This window comes from Chanodichthys erythropterus, chromosome 16 (genome assembly GCF_024489055.1).
Source record: "Chanodichthys erythropterus isolate Z2021 chromosome 16, ASM2448905v1, whole genome shotgun sequence".
NCBI lineage: Eukaryota > Metazoa > Chordata > Actinopteri > Cypriniformes > Xenocyprididae > Chanodichthys > Chanodichthys erythropterus.
In genome coordinates this window covers 26,235,403-26,253,737 of record NC_090236.1, presented here as the reverse complement: position 1 = coordinate 26,253,737, position 18,335 = coordinate 26,235,403, and the positions used below count along the sequence as shown (strand labels likewise).

Below are 18,335 nucleotides of genomic sequence, written 5' to 3'. Positions count from 1 at the left end.
TTGGAAGGTCATGTAAATATGGGGTACATTTGCAACATTTAGATTATCAAACAGTTTAAAATTTTTTTTTTTTTTTTTTTAAGGCAAGGTAAAAGCTACAGAAAGCTCAAATGTCACATACCTGGGCTTTTTGGAGCTCTTAGGCTTCGGGGTGGCAGTCTTCACTTTTTTCTCCTTAGGTTCCTTGGGTTCTTTGGGTGTCTTGGGAGTCTTCGGGGTTTTAGGAGTCTTGGGCTCTTTCGGTTCCTTGGGCTCCTTCTCCTTTGGCTTCTTTTTGCTCTTCTTTTCAACAACAGACTGTTCCATGGGAGTCAAAAGACTGTCTCCCTCGTTCATCAGAGCAGCTGCCTCTCTACCAGCCTCATCGCTGATGTCGTTACCCTCCTGGCCTTCACTTACCTTGGCTTTCTTCTTTTTCTTCTTTTTTGGCTTGAGTTCGCTCTCCGTCTGCTGTATGTCACAGCTGGCTGGTTGGAGGTTTGGGCCCGAGGCAGGTGCCTTACTGGATGTTATCATCTCCAGGGAAGGGTCTGATGGAGAATGCTGATGACAGCGGAGAGAAATGAGGAGATCTGTTAGTACCAAGAATGAAGAAATATAAATCAAGGCAGAACATGGAATTAGAGGATTTCCTCCTTTTATTTTGTGCATATCTCACGGGCACAAAGAAGCTAAACAAAGCTCATGAAATCACTCCATTACATCGATCAACTCAAAAAAAAAAAAAAAAAAACAAAAAAAAAAATCAGACAAGCTAGACTAAGTGGGGGGAAAAGTGAATAAAACACCTTAATATTTTTATCTATTTTATGCCATGTTGCATGGTCCGATTCCCTTTGCTCCCATTAGTGCCAGTGCTAGTTGTAGCTCAGCAGAATCAACGCAGCAATGGTTGCCTTTTTTCTTGCAGTTATCTCCATTCCCCTCTCCATTCATGGCAAAGAGACTGACAGGGAACATGTTGGCAGCTGTGCTAAGGGTCCAGCTTCTCAGAGTCCCTGCAGCAGATGGGACTGAGGTATTATGACACTAATAAATTATATCTATAATTCATAAATGCCTCAATTTTAAACGTCAGCAAATTTAACGCAATAGGCTACAGCTTTCGAAAGGCATATACACAAAAAAAACTGCCCTGGTGAAAATCGCTTCCATCCTGGCAAATCATTGTGTTTTCTTTATAAGCCGTGTGTTGATTCTAGACTAGAATTTTATTGCATACCATGCACTTCGCTTTAAAACAAAAGACTTTGTAAACCACATCATTGTGGTGATGAAATGCATATTTCCTGTAAACAACAGCATGAGAAATAAGGGTGCACCGTGCATGCCAAACAGTGGCAAGGTCACAGAAAATGCCCAACACCCAGTCCAACTGTGGTCATTAGAGCAGCTGGAACAGTGAGTGTTCTTCTGGCGCTTTAACGGATAAATGTCTCTCCTCCTGCCAAGCCTCCCCAATAATCAATTGCATGAATGACAATAGGCCTACCGCATGCGCTCTCTGCATTTCTAATTTGACAGCAGCAGTCCAGAATACAATATGTTCAATATAGGATTTCATCTCTCGGAGGGGAAGACTGACGTGTCAGTTAATCTAGCAGGCAAAGTGCTCACTCGATGAGCTAAATACTCCCTGAAGGAGCACTGCTCTTCGGCTGAGCACGGCAGGCTTTTTGCAGGGTGAACCCATGAGTTAACACCCAATTCATCTGATGAAAAGCTGGCTCCCAGACATGGAGCCTAACCCTAGCTAAACTTTATCTTCAAGATTCATTACTTACTGCTGCTGAACTTCAGTCTGCTTCTGGCTCAGAGCAAATATAATGAGCTACAAATTTATGGCACTGAAACACCTAGATACTGTAAGCTACTTAATAGCAGCTAACTACTCCACATACACCCCCCACCCACCCAGAATAAAAGAGCTTGAATGCCAAAGTCAAGGCTTTCTATCTCGGTGTCAAACAAGTTTATACATCTTTGAGGCTGTAATACACTATAAAATGGACAACAAAAAGAAAACCTGCCATGTTAGGACTTTAAGACAAACATCAGAAAGCTGTCCAAACAGAGACACTAAAACATTTATACACTTGAAATTATACCCATTCTGTGTCGCAACTTCCTTTTACAACATTTAGTTTGCGCAAATTAAATAGCAGCAAGTGCAAACATACAACAGTACCTTCCTGGCTATATAAGCTGAATAATTAGGAAGTACTTGCTCTGCTTGCGTCTGACCCAGACAGAGTGCGACACCACTAAGATGGCTGTCAGCAGAGTCTCAAGAATCTATTTCCTTTTTAAGTTTATGCAAGGTGCTAAAGGAATCATAAACATGGCTGTTCACTCTTCATACAGGGCATTACTGGATTTAAGACACGGCTAGGGCTGTCACACGGTGAAGGAATTTCCCTTGCAGTGTTGTGTGGATCAATATCGTGATAAGCAATATTATCACCATAATATTATGCTGTTATATAAATAAGCTTGTTGGGCTATTTTTATATTTATAACTGTTAGTTCCGATTATCGAATCTGTATCAGCACTGGCACATCTCTGGGTGTGCTAGACAAGTTGTCAGTTAGTGTCGAACAGCGCTAACGCCAGTCATTGGAAGTCCCCTTAAACGTTGAAAGGATACTACGACAAAGATATTGCTTTTATCTTCTGACAACTGATGGCACACTGATTTTTTTTTCTTTTCAAATACATGGCATGACCTGAAGGACAGACGCAAGTAAATTCGCACATGCTCAGTTCCCTTGTCGCTCTCTGTTCTCTCTCTGTTGTGTGTGGGGTGGAGTTGCCTGAGCCCCGCCTTCACCTCGGATATCAGATCAGATGACTGAGGTAGTGTGATAGGCTAAAATGTTTGTAGACTTTTTTTTTTTTGTAAACAAGTACAGATGTACACACAATGGGCAATATACAGGGTCACCAAAATGTGTCAAGGTCATGTCCATATATCTTGCAACAATTTGATATATTAATTATCACAACAGGCCTAGTCATGACAAAATCTCATGCATGCATTCCCATCTGAACTTCTATTTTAGTTCTTAAAGCCTAGTGTGATGCTGTGAACACTTGCGCTTGGTACCAGTTTGACTGGAGCCACAATGAAGAGTCTGTTCCCTCAGATGAAGCGCTGCTTTACTTAAAGGTCACGCTCTTTTATTTCTCATCAAACCGCTCAATATTCCATGAGTGACACAGCTCTGGCAATTAATAATGCGAAAAATTAGCACAATGTGGTCTGAGCAGTGCAAAGGGGGGTTTGATAACATGAAGCTTTCAGCAAAAGTAGTGACTATCACATCTGACTCACTTCATACAAACTTCAACCAAGTATAGGATGACAAAGTATAGAAATAACAAAACAGAGGACTTGAACTATTGTTAATGTACGCAATTTATATTCCTGCCCAACAATTTTACAACCGCCACTGTAGGTTTCAGAAATGAGATAAGGTAACCTGATATTAATAAAATTAACAGTCACTCAGCTGGTCTAATTTTATTTAAAAGGCGATGTAATGAAAGTAGTGACATCTTTTGTGTTGTGTACATCAGAGTAAACTGGATTATAGAAAAAGACAAAAATGTAGGCCAGGGACTTGGTTCTCTGTACAGGGCCCTATGATTTCCGCGATGCAGAAAACGCGACCGGAATCCCGGAATCCAGTCATAAAAACGGAATTTACTATACAACATGGAATGTCACGGAATTGGTCAAATTTTTGATGGATGAATAAAAAGCAGGTCAGTACACAAATAAAATTGCGATACAGACTAGTGTCTGGTGAATATTAAACTGCAAAAAGTATTTAAATATGAATCCTGCAAATCTTTGTGCCTCTGAATGAATGACTCAGAAACGTGGTTTCATTTACCTCTCATACACACGCGCATGCGCACACTGAAGCACGTGCAATGCTCGCGACGTTTTCATCTTCTGTCGCCTCACTATATGAAGAAATGAATGCACGAAATTCATCTCCAGAGCCACTCAAAGTCACTTCAGCAATTAACCGCTTTGTTTGAGAAAACTATCGTCATAAACAGAGAAACTCAAAGCTCTCAGCAACCCGTCAAAATAAATGTTCAATTTAACTTGACAAACATTACTGTTGCACAGTAGAATTTAGATAGATTTAATAAATTATTCAAAACTATTATTAAGGAATAATCTCAGCTTTTCTTCCATGTTTTAATGTTTTAACAGTAAAGCTCTGTTGTGCAGCACATTATTTGAGAAAAAAAAAAGTTTAATTTCATGATTAAAAGAAATTAAATTAATGGTATGCATTCATTTGGTTGCCGGAAAAATTAATATACGCAACAGAATTTCTGGGGGGAAAAAATAATAAATAAAAGCATTTAAGTAATTTAATAAAATGTTGGTAAACTGGATAAGTTCCATTTTTCCAAGTTATTAGATAAGCTTTTTGATTACTATAATTTAACCATTTAAATAGAGTAAAAAAAAAAAAAAAAAAAAAAAAGGAAAAAAAAAACGGAATCCGGAAACGATTTCATAGGACCCTATACGTATCAGTTGTTGATTGGATAGAAGCATATCTGGTAGTGAGCTTGCAATTATTTGTAAGAAATGTAAGAATTTAAGTGGACTAAATGTTTGGTCTGACATGTGTCATGAGAGAAGCCTGTCATTTCAGCATCGAGTAAAGACATTTTGATTAAAAACTATGAGATCTTTGAGCAAAGGACAGGATTTATTCAGAACTGGGTAGAAATTGCTGAAGTGTTGCTGGACAAGCTAAAACCCTGATCTGATTTGTGATTCTGGATCTGTTTTGTATATAATGAAATTACAAAAAAATTGAGACAAAAAAAAAAAGGTCAAAACTTTTGAAATGCATGCACAAATGTATACACAGAATGGTTTACACTAAGATCAGTAACATGCATTTAGGAAATATGGTGAAAATTCATGCCCACTTTAAATCAAATCACACCATATTAGAAAGAAAAAAAAATATTAAGATCAAACGTCTTTAAGCAACTCATGATCCGGACATGTATTTCATCTAGGTCACAAGTGAAGTGGATGAATTAATACTGACTGATCTCAAATGTCAAACACAAAACTTTAATATCAGCACACAAACAAAGAGACACCATCACTGACATCGAGCCATGGCTGTCAATGGTGGTATGGATGAGAAAGAGACAAAAATGCTATGTGCAGGATGTGTATGCTGGAATAACAGCAGCCATTGTGTGTGAATGGGTCACTAGAGAAAGAGGCTTTCAGAGCAAAACAAGCTAATGGTATCAGAAGCACGTGACACACACAGCTATTGAGAGCTGCTAACCTCCCTTCCCCACTGGCTCCCTCCTCCACCCTCCCAACAGGACGCATCCTGCTGTACGCCATTAACTCACGCATGAGTCCTCCGAGACAGGCAAAGCAAACAGAGAGAGCAGAGCGAGAGAGAGAGACAGAAATGATGCAGACAGAGAGCGAGCAAGAGCGAGAGGGGAACGGAAGGAGTGCAGACGGGGGAGGAGAGTGATGCTTACTGCGAGCAGGAAGGGAGCATTTCCCCTTCAGAGTGGGAAGGGGGGAGGGGTAGGGGTTAGGAGATTAGCACTGTGGCGCCTGTGTCTTGGGGAGGGCCAGGATATGCAACGAGGAGGAAACAAACAGCTGTAAAAATCTATTTCCACACTTGTGGGGCACAGGCGGCACCATAGCCACCATAGAAACCCTCAAACGGGCCTTCTGCCACCCACAAGCACAACATGGATTTTCCAAAAGACTTTTAATGGCAATGGAATGCATGCTTCATTTGCACATCTCACCTGCATGTGAGGCACTTTCTGCATGGGTGGAGGCGACTGGTGAGGAGGTGCCCATGCCTGCTGAGATGGAGGGGAGTTCTGGTGGTGTGCACCCAGGTGTGTCTGTGACGGAGGAATAGAGGGAGGGGTGTGCACCTGCTGCAGCTGTTGCTGCTGGAAAGGTAATGGGGGCGTCTGCAGCTGCTGGCGCTGTGCTTGAGCAAGCAGCCTCTGGTCCTGCGGGCCCAGCGGCTCTGTGTGGTTTGCACCCAGTCCTGCTGGAGGTCTTCCTTGAGCGCTTGTGGCCCTGTGATTGGGTGACAAAGCAGCATACATCTGGGTTGGAGGAGGATGTGGATGCGAGGGATGTGATGGCAGCTGTTGGTGGGGATGCTGCTGTGCTGCATTCATTGGGCATGCTCCTCTCTGAACGTGAGCCATAGGGCCTTGAGATTGATGTGGCACGCCAGGGTAGCTGCCAACATCAGTTCCCAAACCAGCACTGGGTGGCCGGCCCTGCTGGGGAGGTGGGGTACCTGCAGGGGTAGCCAGGTTCCTCATGGGTGACATGGAAGGAGGGGAGGCATATGATCCCTGAGGTGGAGTCGGTAGATGCTGTTGCTGCAGCTTCTGCTGGGCTGTAGACTGGTTCTGAGCTTGATGCATAGGCTGGGTGTTGATTTGGTTCACATGAATGGGCTGCTGGTGCATTGGTCCCTGTTGAGCCCCAGGTGTGGGGTAGCGCTGGGGCCCTGTTGGGGCAGGGTAGCGTTGCACCTGGGTCACAGGAGCATTAGGATTGCTGTTGCTGCTGGTGGTAAGGCTCAAGTTGGGACTCATCCCTGAAGTGTTGGCTAATCCCTGATTAAGGTTGCCGTACGAAGGATAGGGAGGGTACTGCCCTGAGCTGTTTACAGTGTTGGAAGGGACTTGCTGGTTGTGCAGGTTAAACCCCATGTTTTGATGGGGTCTTCCACCCATGACCTGCTGCTGTTGCTGCTGTCGTGAAGGGCTTTGTGGGAATTGGGGGTTATGGCTGGCGACGGACTCCGGATGAACCGGACCCTGGCCGGGTCTGTGGAGAAACTGCTGATTGGGTTGCTGACTAGGCTGTGCCGGATGACGCATGGGGGGCCCCGACATGCTGGGATTCTGAGTCATCCCCACGTGCCCCATGAAATGATTGGCATCCTGAGGGAGGCCTTGTGGAAAGTGGTTCATTCTAGGTGGTGTTTGGGTCTGGTTGTGACCCTGCATGGGATAGTCACCACGGCCGATAAAAGGGCCCATTTGGTGGGCGTGTCCTTGTGGTCCAGAAGGTCCATGCTGATGAGAAGAGGCTTGTGGAGGCTGCTGCTGGAAAGATGGTCGAGCTTGTTCGGGCACCTGCATTGCTTGAGCACCCCACACATTTCCACCATCTGGGAATGATTGGCTCCGGCCATCTCCTTGTGCACCTGGGTAAACGTGATGACCTGCAGTCCCTCCCGCACCTGGCGGAGCACCATGATAGCGGGAATGAGGGGAGGACATGCCATTTACTGGTCCGTTCCCAATCATCCGGCTTCCCTGCTGGTCCATTGGATGCATTTTGGGCTGCTCATACTGATTAAAGTGGTCAAAATGGTGGCCAAGCTTGGCCTGTCCAGGAACAGCAGGTGAGGAGAGGTGAAGAGAAGAGGGGAGCTGCCCGTAGCCTTGGTGCTCATGGGGCATCTGTTGACTCATGGGATTTGCCTGACCTTGGGGGTAGCCACAGTCCCCCAGGCCTTCCAACTCATCAGAGAACAGATTCCCATCGTCTCCGAAGAGGTTCATCATGCCTGGGTCAGCCATGGCTGCAGTGCTCCTGCTGTGCAGCCGAGCTTCAGGAGCAGGACAGGGAATGTGTGCTCACACAGAGGTGGATGTCCTCAAAGCCGCTAATCCGCTAACTAATCTGCAGCATGTCACTCCATATTTCCTTAATTCTCTCAGAGAACGCAGCGTCAGGCAAAGTCAGGTTACGGGACCTGGAAAGGAAGGGAGAGAGAGAGGGAGTATTAACACAAATAGCTCTAGGTGAGAGCAAGCCTCTTCCATTTTGTTCACTTTAACCATGCTTTATTAAATTTTCAGCCAGTGAGTCACAGCTGTTGAGAGATATGAGAGCAGTTGAAGGGTGGTGAGACTGAGGTTTTTTTTTTGTGCAGTTAAATCAGTTGTAACTGACTCTTTGCCAACCTTTGATCCCAACCCCCACCCTCTGTTCCTTCTGCTTCCAAACAAAAGGGCCAACACACACACACACACACACACACACACACACAGGCACCAAGCTTAAATTCATTCATTCTTTACAATTTGTTGATGGTGACGATAGAACAAAGGAGTTTAGAGTGAGGCAGCAGCAGAAGCAGTGGTAGTTAAACAACAGCAGCTGCCAGACCAGGCAGGCAGATGTAGGAACACAAGCAGGCGGCCCACCTGCTGAAGCCAAGACTTAAAACCAGCCATGTTGCCGCCTGCATTTGTGAGCATTTCTGGAATATTCTGGAGTATTAGCAAGGTGTAAATTCATGTGCACATTAAGCCTGGGTGATAAAGCGATATTGATATTTATCGACAGTACGTCTTAATCGATAACGACAGAAAAAATGTTCGATAGAACTCTTGATGTAGTGTCACTTAAATGCGTTAAAACGTAAACAGACATGAAGTTCGCTCAAGCTCGCTCTGTCCCTGGGTCACAAACAGACACATCATGAGTGACATGCAAACAAGTTACTGTTGAGATCACTTGCGCAATCACCACGTGAAATTAGAAAACATGAAAATAAGTGGTGACGAGGAGATTGTGAATAATAAAGGACATGTCAGCTTGTCTGTGGCAGTTTCATGGTTCTTTTACATCTTACAGTCGATCTACTTCAAAGTTCGTCTTGAGAGAGCAGTTGTCATGTCGGTATAATCAGCTGCAAAGTGTTTAACCACACAGTATCTTTATTTCTGTTACAAATATTCGAATCACAGAAATACTGATATAAAAGTTTAGTTTAGATAAACATTAATGTCTTATCGAAATCAGCTTCTGAAAGAAACTTGGCGCTAAAACTATGCATTTATTGATTACATCGTTTCACCACCAGGTGGCAACAAGTGAGTTAAATTTGACACTGAATCTTCATTCAGCAGATTCTTTCAAATACACGGATTCATACAGTAATGAAACAAGAGTATGAGTGAGTCATTGAATCATACATCCAAACTAATTTTCTTTAAAATTATTTCAAAAAATAATTTTAAAATAGACTGCAGCAGTTAATATTTTGTCAGAACCTCTAGTAAATTACTTTATTTCGTTCTCTTTCAGAATCGTCACAAAAAAGTTTCTCAATTTATCCAGAATTGTGCAGCTTTAAGTTTCTTTAATGCTTATTCAATTGTCATATAAATTATAAAGATTTGTATACATTTTATTTTTTTATTTAAAATTATTTGTTGTTTGCCTTAATTAAAAATGCATTGGTTAAATTAAAACTTTCTACTGTTCTTTTTTTTTGAAAAAAAGTTTTTTCTTCAATAATTATCGATACTGAACAATATGAAACATATCATGATCATTTTTATCTGTATCGCCCAGCCCTAGCACATGTACTTAACCAACTTGTCCCAAGTGCAAGGTAATCAGATGAGCGGGGGAATTATGTAGATGTGAGATAAACCAGGCAAGGGTGGGGGAAGATGCGGCCTGCTGATGGTCTACTCAACCACAACTGCCTCCATGTGTGTATAAGTTAGCAAGTGAATATGGGCATGTGGGGGGGTGGCAAGGAATGCATTGCCTCAACTTCCACTACCCCACAAGAAAAATTTTCCATTCCAAGCTCCTCCCATTTGGTTCCTCCTTCAGCCTTTATTCACCCAACCCCCAATTTCCCGCTTTCTCTAGGCCTCTCCACATGGCTGTTAAAACTATCCTGGTGAAAATCTACTCTGACCAGCCTAATCTAAGGATCAAAGAGTCACACTAAAACAAGCTTCAGCTTGTTCCATTTTAAACATCCTTTAAAAAACTGTGCTGCAAAAGTTCTGGACATGAAACTTAGTTCATTGTTATACGTCACCACGGCAACAAATTACAGACAAAGCCCTTTCTGGTCATAAACTAGAGTGACAAAGGAGTACATGAGTAAAACTAGATACCTTCACAATTTTGTAATGAGCTAGCGGTCGTGTTGCGTGGCAGATGTCGTCAAGACTTCCTGTAAGCCAATAATCACAATATACAGTCTCCGCTACAAGCCACACAGAAAATAAACACACTCTTACACACCTTCACCAAAACCAGCAGACAGGCACAAACAACCATTCATTCAACTGATAAGGATGGAATCCTTTTCGGGAAGACATAACTAAACCCTTCTTAACTTTTTTTGTTTTTGTTTTTGTCCTGGAGCCTTGAAGATGGTGACAAGCTTACAAACACAGCTAATCTTAACAGGAGAAGTGATCGGAAGGATGAGAGATGCCTGTGGGTGACAGCACCACAGCTTTAATCTCCTCACAGCTCTAGTTAAGAGCAGGAAGAGGAGTCTCAACACCACAGCCATAAATCAGTCCCTATTTACCAGAGTACTACGCTACTCTTGCTGCACTGGCGGGGGAGGGTGGGAGATCCTACAGAGCCATGCTAAAAGCCGCAAATTTGAATCCCTATGATCAGATTTGGCGTCTAAGCCAGCAGGCTGACCGTTCACCCAATTCTCTTTGGAGTGACAGATGTGGCAGAGTGCCAGAGCGGCTCCTTCTGGAGTGCCACACCTCTCAGGAGGAGCACAAGTCATAGAGCAAGAGCACCATGACGTACACGCTTACTCATAACGTAACTGCAGCGAGTGGGTGGCCAGGCTTGCCCCTGACCGGAGGGCAGAACAGGAAGTGAATATGCAGCCATTCACAACCACAAAAATACACTGTCACTAAAATGAACTTACCAAGCCAAAACAAACACATTTAAGTTGTCTACAATATTTGTATCCTCCTTGTAACTTTTTTTTTGGAACTTTTGACTACCGAGAAACAAGATGTCTATGAAAAGGAAAATGTCAATTTGACAAATTACAGCAGGAGAAACCAGAACATCTATAAAATAAAATTGTTTTGATCTCTTTACAAGAAGCAAGGTCTTTTTGATTAGTTTGGTAAAGCAAACAAATTTGGCCTTTAAAAACATGCCCCATCACACTAAGACTGAATAATGAGGAATAACACCATTCAAGAGTTATAATCCATTTTAAAATCGTACATTGTAATTCAATGTCAAGAGGAAAGAATGTACTGGGCGAGTAACAAATACTCTGGCAACATTACAACATCCACCTTTAACATTACCAGTGATTCATAGCTCAAGTTATATAGGGCAAAAAGCCTAGAGCAGGTGAAAAGTGTGGTTCAGTGTGAGACTACCATGCTGCATAATAAATCTGAATAAAAATCCACTCACAGGCAAGTTATAGCCACAATTCCCAACCCCTCACTGAGAATAACTGAATGCTGATTTAGCAAAACTGGAGTATTCTAAAGAGACACTGTGCTGATCATGTGATCTGCTGGTCAGTTTATACTTCAGTCTGTTTCTATGAGCCAGTTTACACAAAGACTATAGAATAACACAAGACTCACTCGTATTGTTTTGAATGGGAGAAAGTGTAACGCGCAATATGGCGGAATAAGTCCCGCCTTCTAAATAAGAGCCAATCGCCGACTGGTAAAGTCATTGTCACTTCGGCCGTTAGAATCACCAGTTTCTATAGAAACAGTCAGACATTTAGGTCTGCGTATGTGCATTAGCTTGATCCAGCCTGAAAAATATATATATATTTTTTTGTCATGATTCGAGCGTTTAGAAACTAACTTTATGAGCTGGTTGTTGTTAGATTTCATTGGTGATTTCAAATATGAAATTTAATAGTAAGGTTGGCGAACAGTTTGAGAATTTGATGTTTCCCCATTCAAAGAGATTGCATGATGCCCAGGATGCCCGAGAGGCGTTTCAAAGATGGCCGCCAAGTGAAATGACTTGTCTTAAAGGGACATTGGTTTACATAAGCAGTAATAATCAAAATACAACAGCTTTTTGCTTAGTCAAGCTAGTGTTTAGCTGTACCCAAATACAAGATACAAAAAGCAATCAAATACATTTGACGAACATTTACACATTGTGCTTACTAGGGCTGGACGAATCGAAATTCGAAAAGTAATCAACTGAAATTCAGAATCTCTAACAGACATAATTTTCCTATGTTGGTTATTTCATTTTTTAAAATCCTGTTAATACTATCCCCTTAAAAACATACTACTGCGTGTGTAGTCACGTGACTCCGCCCCCTTCAATCAGCAGCATGGAAGCAACACTGAGGCGAACTCAAACGCTGAATCAACACAGACAGCATGCAAGCAGCAAGCCCAAAAGTGTGATCACTTTCACTTGCATCTTCACTAAACTTTGTCAATTGTATGTGTTTTAAGTAGGGGTGGGACAAAATATCGACATGGCAATATATCATCGTCCTTCTCTGTGCGATACGAGAATCGATACGCTGCACCAAATATCGATATTTTAATAAAATAAAGTGCTATAAACAGTTTTTCTGCTCAAAGCATCGCTAATTCAAGGTGGCGCTCAACACATGAATGAGGGAAACGTGAACATAAGTTAACTAGTAGGGATGCTCACATTGACCGTTTAACCGTTAACCGAAAGTAAGAATTTTAACCGATTAATACTATCAGTTAAACAGGTTTTTTTTTTTTTTTTTTTTGCTGCATGGTTAAAGAAAAATATGCTATATATACATATATGCTTATTTGTTAACTCGCGGGGCGTTTCACACGTGCCAGACATATTTTGCTAAGCAACAAGCAAAATGAAGCGAGCGAAAAGTACTGACCATTTCGATAGGCACGGGGGACAGGGGGGTCAAGACGACCCCGCACTTTTGAAAAGACAGAAATCGACCCCCGCACTTTTGATAAGGGCTGCTTCAATCAGTCACAATATATCATCTTTTAGCTTAGGATATTTCTTTCAAATGAGACCATTTTCACGTTTCTGTGAGCTTTCGTTCATAAATAATCAACTGTTTTGTCGCAGATGTGAAGAAGAGGAAATGCGCTCTCGAACAGAGAAACACGCGATCTCCAAGCAATCGATCACAGCGTGCTAACGTTTTAGGACAGGTCGATGGTATATAAATCGTGGCCGAACGTTAGCGTTTGTCAATCAAGCAAAACCGTCCATTCAGAAACCAAGAAATATGACACTTAAGAGGCTGGTCTCTCAGATTGACGCGCGAGCTGGCTTGACTACAAATCCTCACGAAAACTTCAGTTTACGGACACCGTACACCGTCCGTGGTCATAACAAATAACAATCCTTGAGGTAGGCCTGCTATTTTTATTTGACGGAAAAAATGTCTAAAATACCGGTTGTTCAAAGCTTCAATCGATTCACCGTGTTTTTGTTTTGTCATCTTAATTTGTTAAACATTTAAGTGAAAAATATTTAGTGTAGGCCTATTTATTTTATGCCTTTTTATTTAAATTATGCAGGTGCGTGACAATTTGATAATGTGAATGCAGGTTCTGTTGTTTATCTGTTCTATGCTGCTGTTTGCATGTTAAAATAAACCTGTCGAAGACACAGACACTCGTCAATTGTATTTTTTTATTTAATGTCATATATATGTCATATTATCATCATATACGCTATACAATATTATAATCTTATCAGTTAACGGTTAATAATCGGATAACGAGCGTCGGATGTCGGTCGAGAAATTTAACCGAAATGAGCATCCCTATTAACTAGCCTAAGAAAAATCTTTTTTTTTTTAACAGGATGGCATACAGCAATGCGAGTAAAATAGATGCCCTAGCCACGTTTAAGTTCCAAGTCTTGACGCACTTTTATACCATTGATGGGACAAGTGTAGACATCTTTGACGTTCTTCACCGAGCGCTTCGATATACACGGGAGCGTATGAAAGCATATATTAGGGATCCACTGATAGACACCTGCTTTTGGACGCTCCGTGTATATCTGTGTAAATGCTCGGTGAAGAATTTCAAAGGGTCTGTTTGCTCCTGGTCACTTCATGCATTTTCTCTGATTGGACAGCTCTCCGATCATGAAAAGGCCAGGTCTAAATGCCCTCCGAAACGCATTTGAGACAGATTTAAATCCGATCGCTCAAACATTACCAGTGCTGTTGCCGCTCTCTCCTATTGCGGTCTTTGATTTTGAAATTAGCTAATGGTCAATAAAATGCACCTCATATTTGTTGCTTTTGGTGACAAGAACTCCATTAAATCTGCATATAGCGCGGGAACTGAAGATCGGATTTATCCGTTTTGCGGGTAAAGAGAAAACCTGCACATAACCTTTTCACTGGCATTTTCTTTTCACAGTTAGACATCGTGATGTATTATAGGATTGTCAAGCAATATATCGATTATCGCATAATCTGTGAATCGCGATATTATCGTTATCGTGAGCCATGTATTGTGATCGTATCGTGTCGTGAGGTAACCTGCGATTCCCACCCCTAGTTAAGGCTTGCCAAGTTGGACATTTAAGCGATTTTACACCATTGGATGTGTATTATGCTGAGCTACTGCGCTAATGCACTGTGGCACACGAACATTCATACAGATAGTAAGCTGCACATCACGTGAAGATCGGGCGCACAGAGAGGAGCGCAGAAACTCGCTGTCAATGCTGTGATTTATCACTAAAGTAGCTTAGAAACTCAAAAGTTATAGAATATATTTTTCTACTTTTGAAGTAACTACAACCCACAGCTTCACAATTAATAGATGGTATGACTAATTCACACACGCAATCGCTCATTAATGCATTCAAATAAACGTACTGGTCCTCAGCTAATTTGTCTGTATCTGATTTACAACAAGCAGAAATCTGTAAGAAATGTTACGAACCATAGATAAAATAACTGCTGAAATTGAGCTATGTCACGTCAGAGAACTCTTTCATTAGGAAAAAATATCCCACTTTTAATAGTCAAGCTGATTTACAGTACAAACCTTGTTAGTGAACCAAGAGCAAAAAAAAAATTCATTAATCGTAATCAAGGTCAAATGTTCAATTAATTTTAAGTCATATCATCCAGCCCTAGTGCTTACCTTTGTCTCCGAGCAGACATACAACAAAGAGGCCAACTGTATTTGAATTAATATGCATACAAAGCCTAGCTACAATCAAAACATGTTTCACTAAAAACCAAACTGGTATGATGTCAGGTAGACTCAAGCATTTACTCTGAAATCAAACAAAATGTATACAAACTAGAGCTGCATGCTGATTCAACTAATCAGGGATGGGCAGTATTTATGATACATGCATTTCAAATACGTATTTCAAATACAAAATAGTATTTTGTAATTTGCATTTGATAGGGTTGATGAAAATGGCTTTGTATTTTGTATTTTTAAAACACTGTAAAATACTTTGTAAGAGGTCTACATGATGAAATCATAAAATTGCGGTCTCTGATTGGTGCTACTCAGTGGTTTGCCCAGACTTGTTCAGATCAGAACAGAAAATTGATCCATATGGAAGGCGGCGGTCAAGGTAAGAAACATGCAGGCTACCAGCTTTCCATCAAATTTTTATTTTTTGCATAAATTGCTATAATTTTTAAGAGTTCATATTAAGTTTGTGTTCATTTTGGTAGCCTAGGCTAAATAGTTTAGCAATTTACATAATGTTCTTGAAATCAACTATACCGAGTGCCGCTAGAGGTCGCTTATTCAAAACAAAGGAGTAGCTCGATGATGTCTTGATTTCACGGAATCATGGGAGGTGTTGTCTTCACGTCTACAGCTGGTGGAAAAGAATCTATTGTATCCAAACAGTTGCTCACCCATCTAATAAAACACATAATATACTAAAGTGTCTTTGATGTTTCCATGGTTTCGACAAAATAAAATGGAAATCGAGGGTAATGAGGTCATTGATAGGCGACACACGAACACGGTTCTCTGTCTTTGTTTAAATCCAGAGAAATAAGCAATTTTAACCATTTTGGAAAATTTTTTGGGATAATTTAAGTACACAAGTCAACAAAATATATAAAATTGTTCTAGTGGTTTTTGGACATTTTAATCCAAAAATCCTACATATTGTGCCTTTAACTGGTTGCATATGTCAGATTTATTCCATGACTCGGGCAGAGAAAACCTGTTGCTATCAAACATTGTTTACTTAATCAGCTGAGTCAGTGTAATGGTGAAGGTGTAGATCAAATAGGCCAATTGATGGAAAGTTTGCAAAGAAATTTCATGTTCCCTTGTAAAAGTATTTTTTAGTATTTTTAAAATACAAAAATACAGTAGTTTATTTTGATAAATTTTGTGGCTGCAGTATTTTGTAGTTTATTTTGATACACTTAAAATTAATGTATTTGGTATTTTATTTTAAAATGCATTGATATATTTTTGCCCAACCCTGCAACCAATAATGAAACAGGTGAAGTATATGAGCGAGTCACTGAATCATTAATCAAACCATTTTAAAAAAAAAATAATAATAATTCAAATGAATTAAACATTAAGTAGACTTCACCAATTAACACTTTAGAATCTCTAGTGAATTACATGCCATTTTGTTTAGTTGTCTGTTCAGAATCATGGGAGAATCACGATCTCCATTTGAAACAAAAAATTGTGATTCTGAAAAAAAAACAAACTTATAGTTTATAAGTAGCAGCTCTAATACAAACAAACTTATAGAGAATGTAGTAACATGATAAAGGTCTCACTGAGGATCAAAATAGGCAACATCTCTTGCCAACTACGTGAGAATGGAAGGGATTCGTGCAACTCACTATCTTCCTTAAAATCAGTTTCATAACAGTTAAGTTACACAATGAAAGAAAGCCAATCAGTCGCACTGATAACTGATTTGACGTCATGGCTACGAGTAGTTCACTGAGGTTTTTGCTGAACCTTATACAAAATATAGGTTCATGTGGTACTCAAAGGATAAACAAAACCACCATTAATGTTTGATAAAGCCTTATTCTATGAATGCATATTTTATGAACATTATAGGTCACACTTTTCATCTTGCATGAACGTTACATTGAAGGTCACTGGAATCTTAATATAGGCTAGAATAATAAATTGGAGATCTGGTTAACTAAAAGAACCTGAGAAAAGTAGCAAAAACCCTCAGTAACAGGTGCCAATAAAACATCAGTATCTCTGAAATTATGCCAACAATAAACTCACGTTTATAAGGGTGACCAAGTTCATGCTATCTTTCAATAATTGTTCAATCATCTTTTGACACTAGCGATAAACATAAGAGCAGTCTGAGCCGGTTTTCAGCCATCTGTGTCAGAGCACCAACCCGCATTGTTTTTTTTCCTGAAACCAAACCAACGTGGCCTTGCCAAAAGAGCAATGCACGGTGATACTAGCACAGAAAAGAGACTAAAGAAAAAGAAAAAAAAAAAGTGGGGGAGGAAAGGCCCACCAAGTGCGTGTGATTGCAGTCATTAACACCGACAGTCTCTTTAATGCACTCGGCAAGCAAGTCACTGATTAACCAATCCTACCGCCCCAATTTTCCCCATTTCACAGGGAGCTTTAAAACCTTGTTAAGAGAGGGCAGGTCTATGGCCACCTGTGGTTTGTCTCTTGAGTTTAAGTTTAACATACGAGGTGTGCATCATAGCAAAAGGAGGGGCTGCACTCAAAACAAGCTCCTTGCACAAATGCTCTCCAGCAGCATTCCTTTTATTTCATTCCCCTCTTCAACAACCCCCACTAGAAGCTGTAACTGCAGCTGGGCATAATTTATATGTGTGCTCCTCCACATTATATGCATGGGCGGGGGTTTGGCAGGGGTGTATCTGTGGCAAGTAACTGAGCACAAAGACGGTGTGAGGGTGACACAGGATGTGTCGGGTGGGTAGCTGGAGAGCAAGCGGGGGTTAGGACCGTAGAGCTGCTCCATTTGTGTAAACTGGTTCTTTTACACAATGCTGCTGTAATTAAACGGATGAGTTTTTTTTTTCTTCACACTTCATGCTAGCTCACCCATTCGAGGTTAAAAAAAAAAAAATTAAAAAAGTAGTTGCATACGGAGAGCTGTGAACTCTGTGCATGATATGATGTAATCCAACATATTACAGGCCAAATATGAAGCAGTTCCTATTAGAAGGTACAGTTAGACTGCAACATTTCAGTCACGCAGATAAAAACAAGAGCTTGAGTGCGCTAAAAGTTACAGACAGAGGAAGCGGATTTGGGGGGAAGAGGAAAAAAAAAAAAAAGAGGAAGAGAGAACTTTGACCTTCACTTCCAGACCTGCTGTCACCCGGCCTGCCTCCAGCACTTGTTTGAGTACCAGCTGAGAACCTGTAGCAGGGTCACCTGGGGCAAGAAGCCATGGAACTCCATGGTTCTTCTAGCAGAAGACAGTTAAAGGCTTTAAAGCAAATTCATCACC

The 18,335-nt window shown here is 41.0% G+C and overlaps 1 protein-coding gene across 1 annotated transcript in view; it reads right to left on the bottom strand.

Annotated features, from left to right (window-relative positions):
• Positions 1-18,335, bottom strand: part of chd7 (chromodomain helicase DNA binding protein 7) — a 58,784-nt gene that overhangs the window by 27,526 nt on the left and 12,923 nt on the right. The window contains exons 2-3 of the mRNA XM_067363580.1: positions 5,837-7,827; positions 122-543 (exon numbers count right to left, since the gene is read on the bottom strand). Of these exons, the coding sequence (XP_067219681.1) occupies positions 122-543; positions 5,837-7,651 (2,237 nt within the window). The 5' untranslated portion in view covers positions 7,652-7,827. The remainder of the gene's footprint in view (positions 1-121; positions 544-5,836; positions 7,828-18,335) is intronic.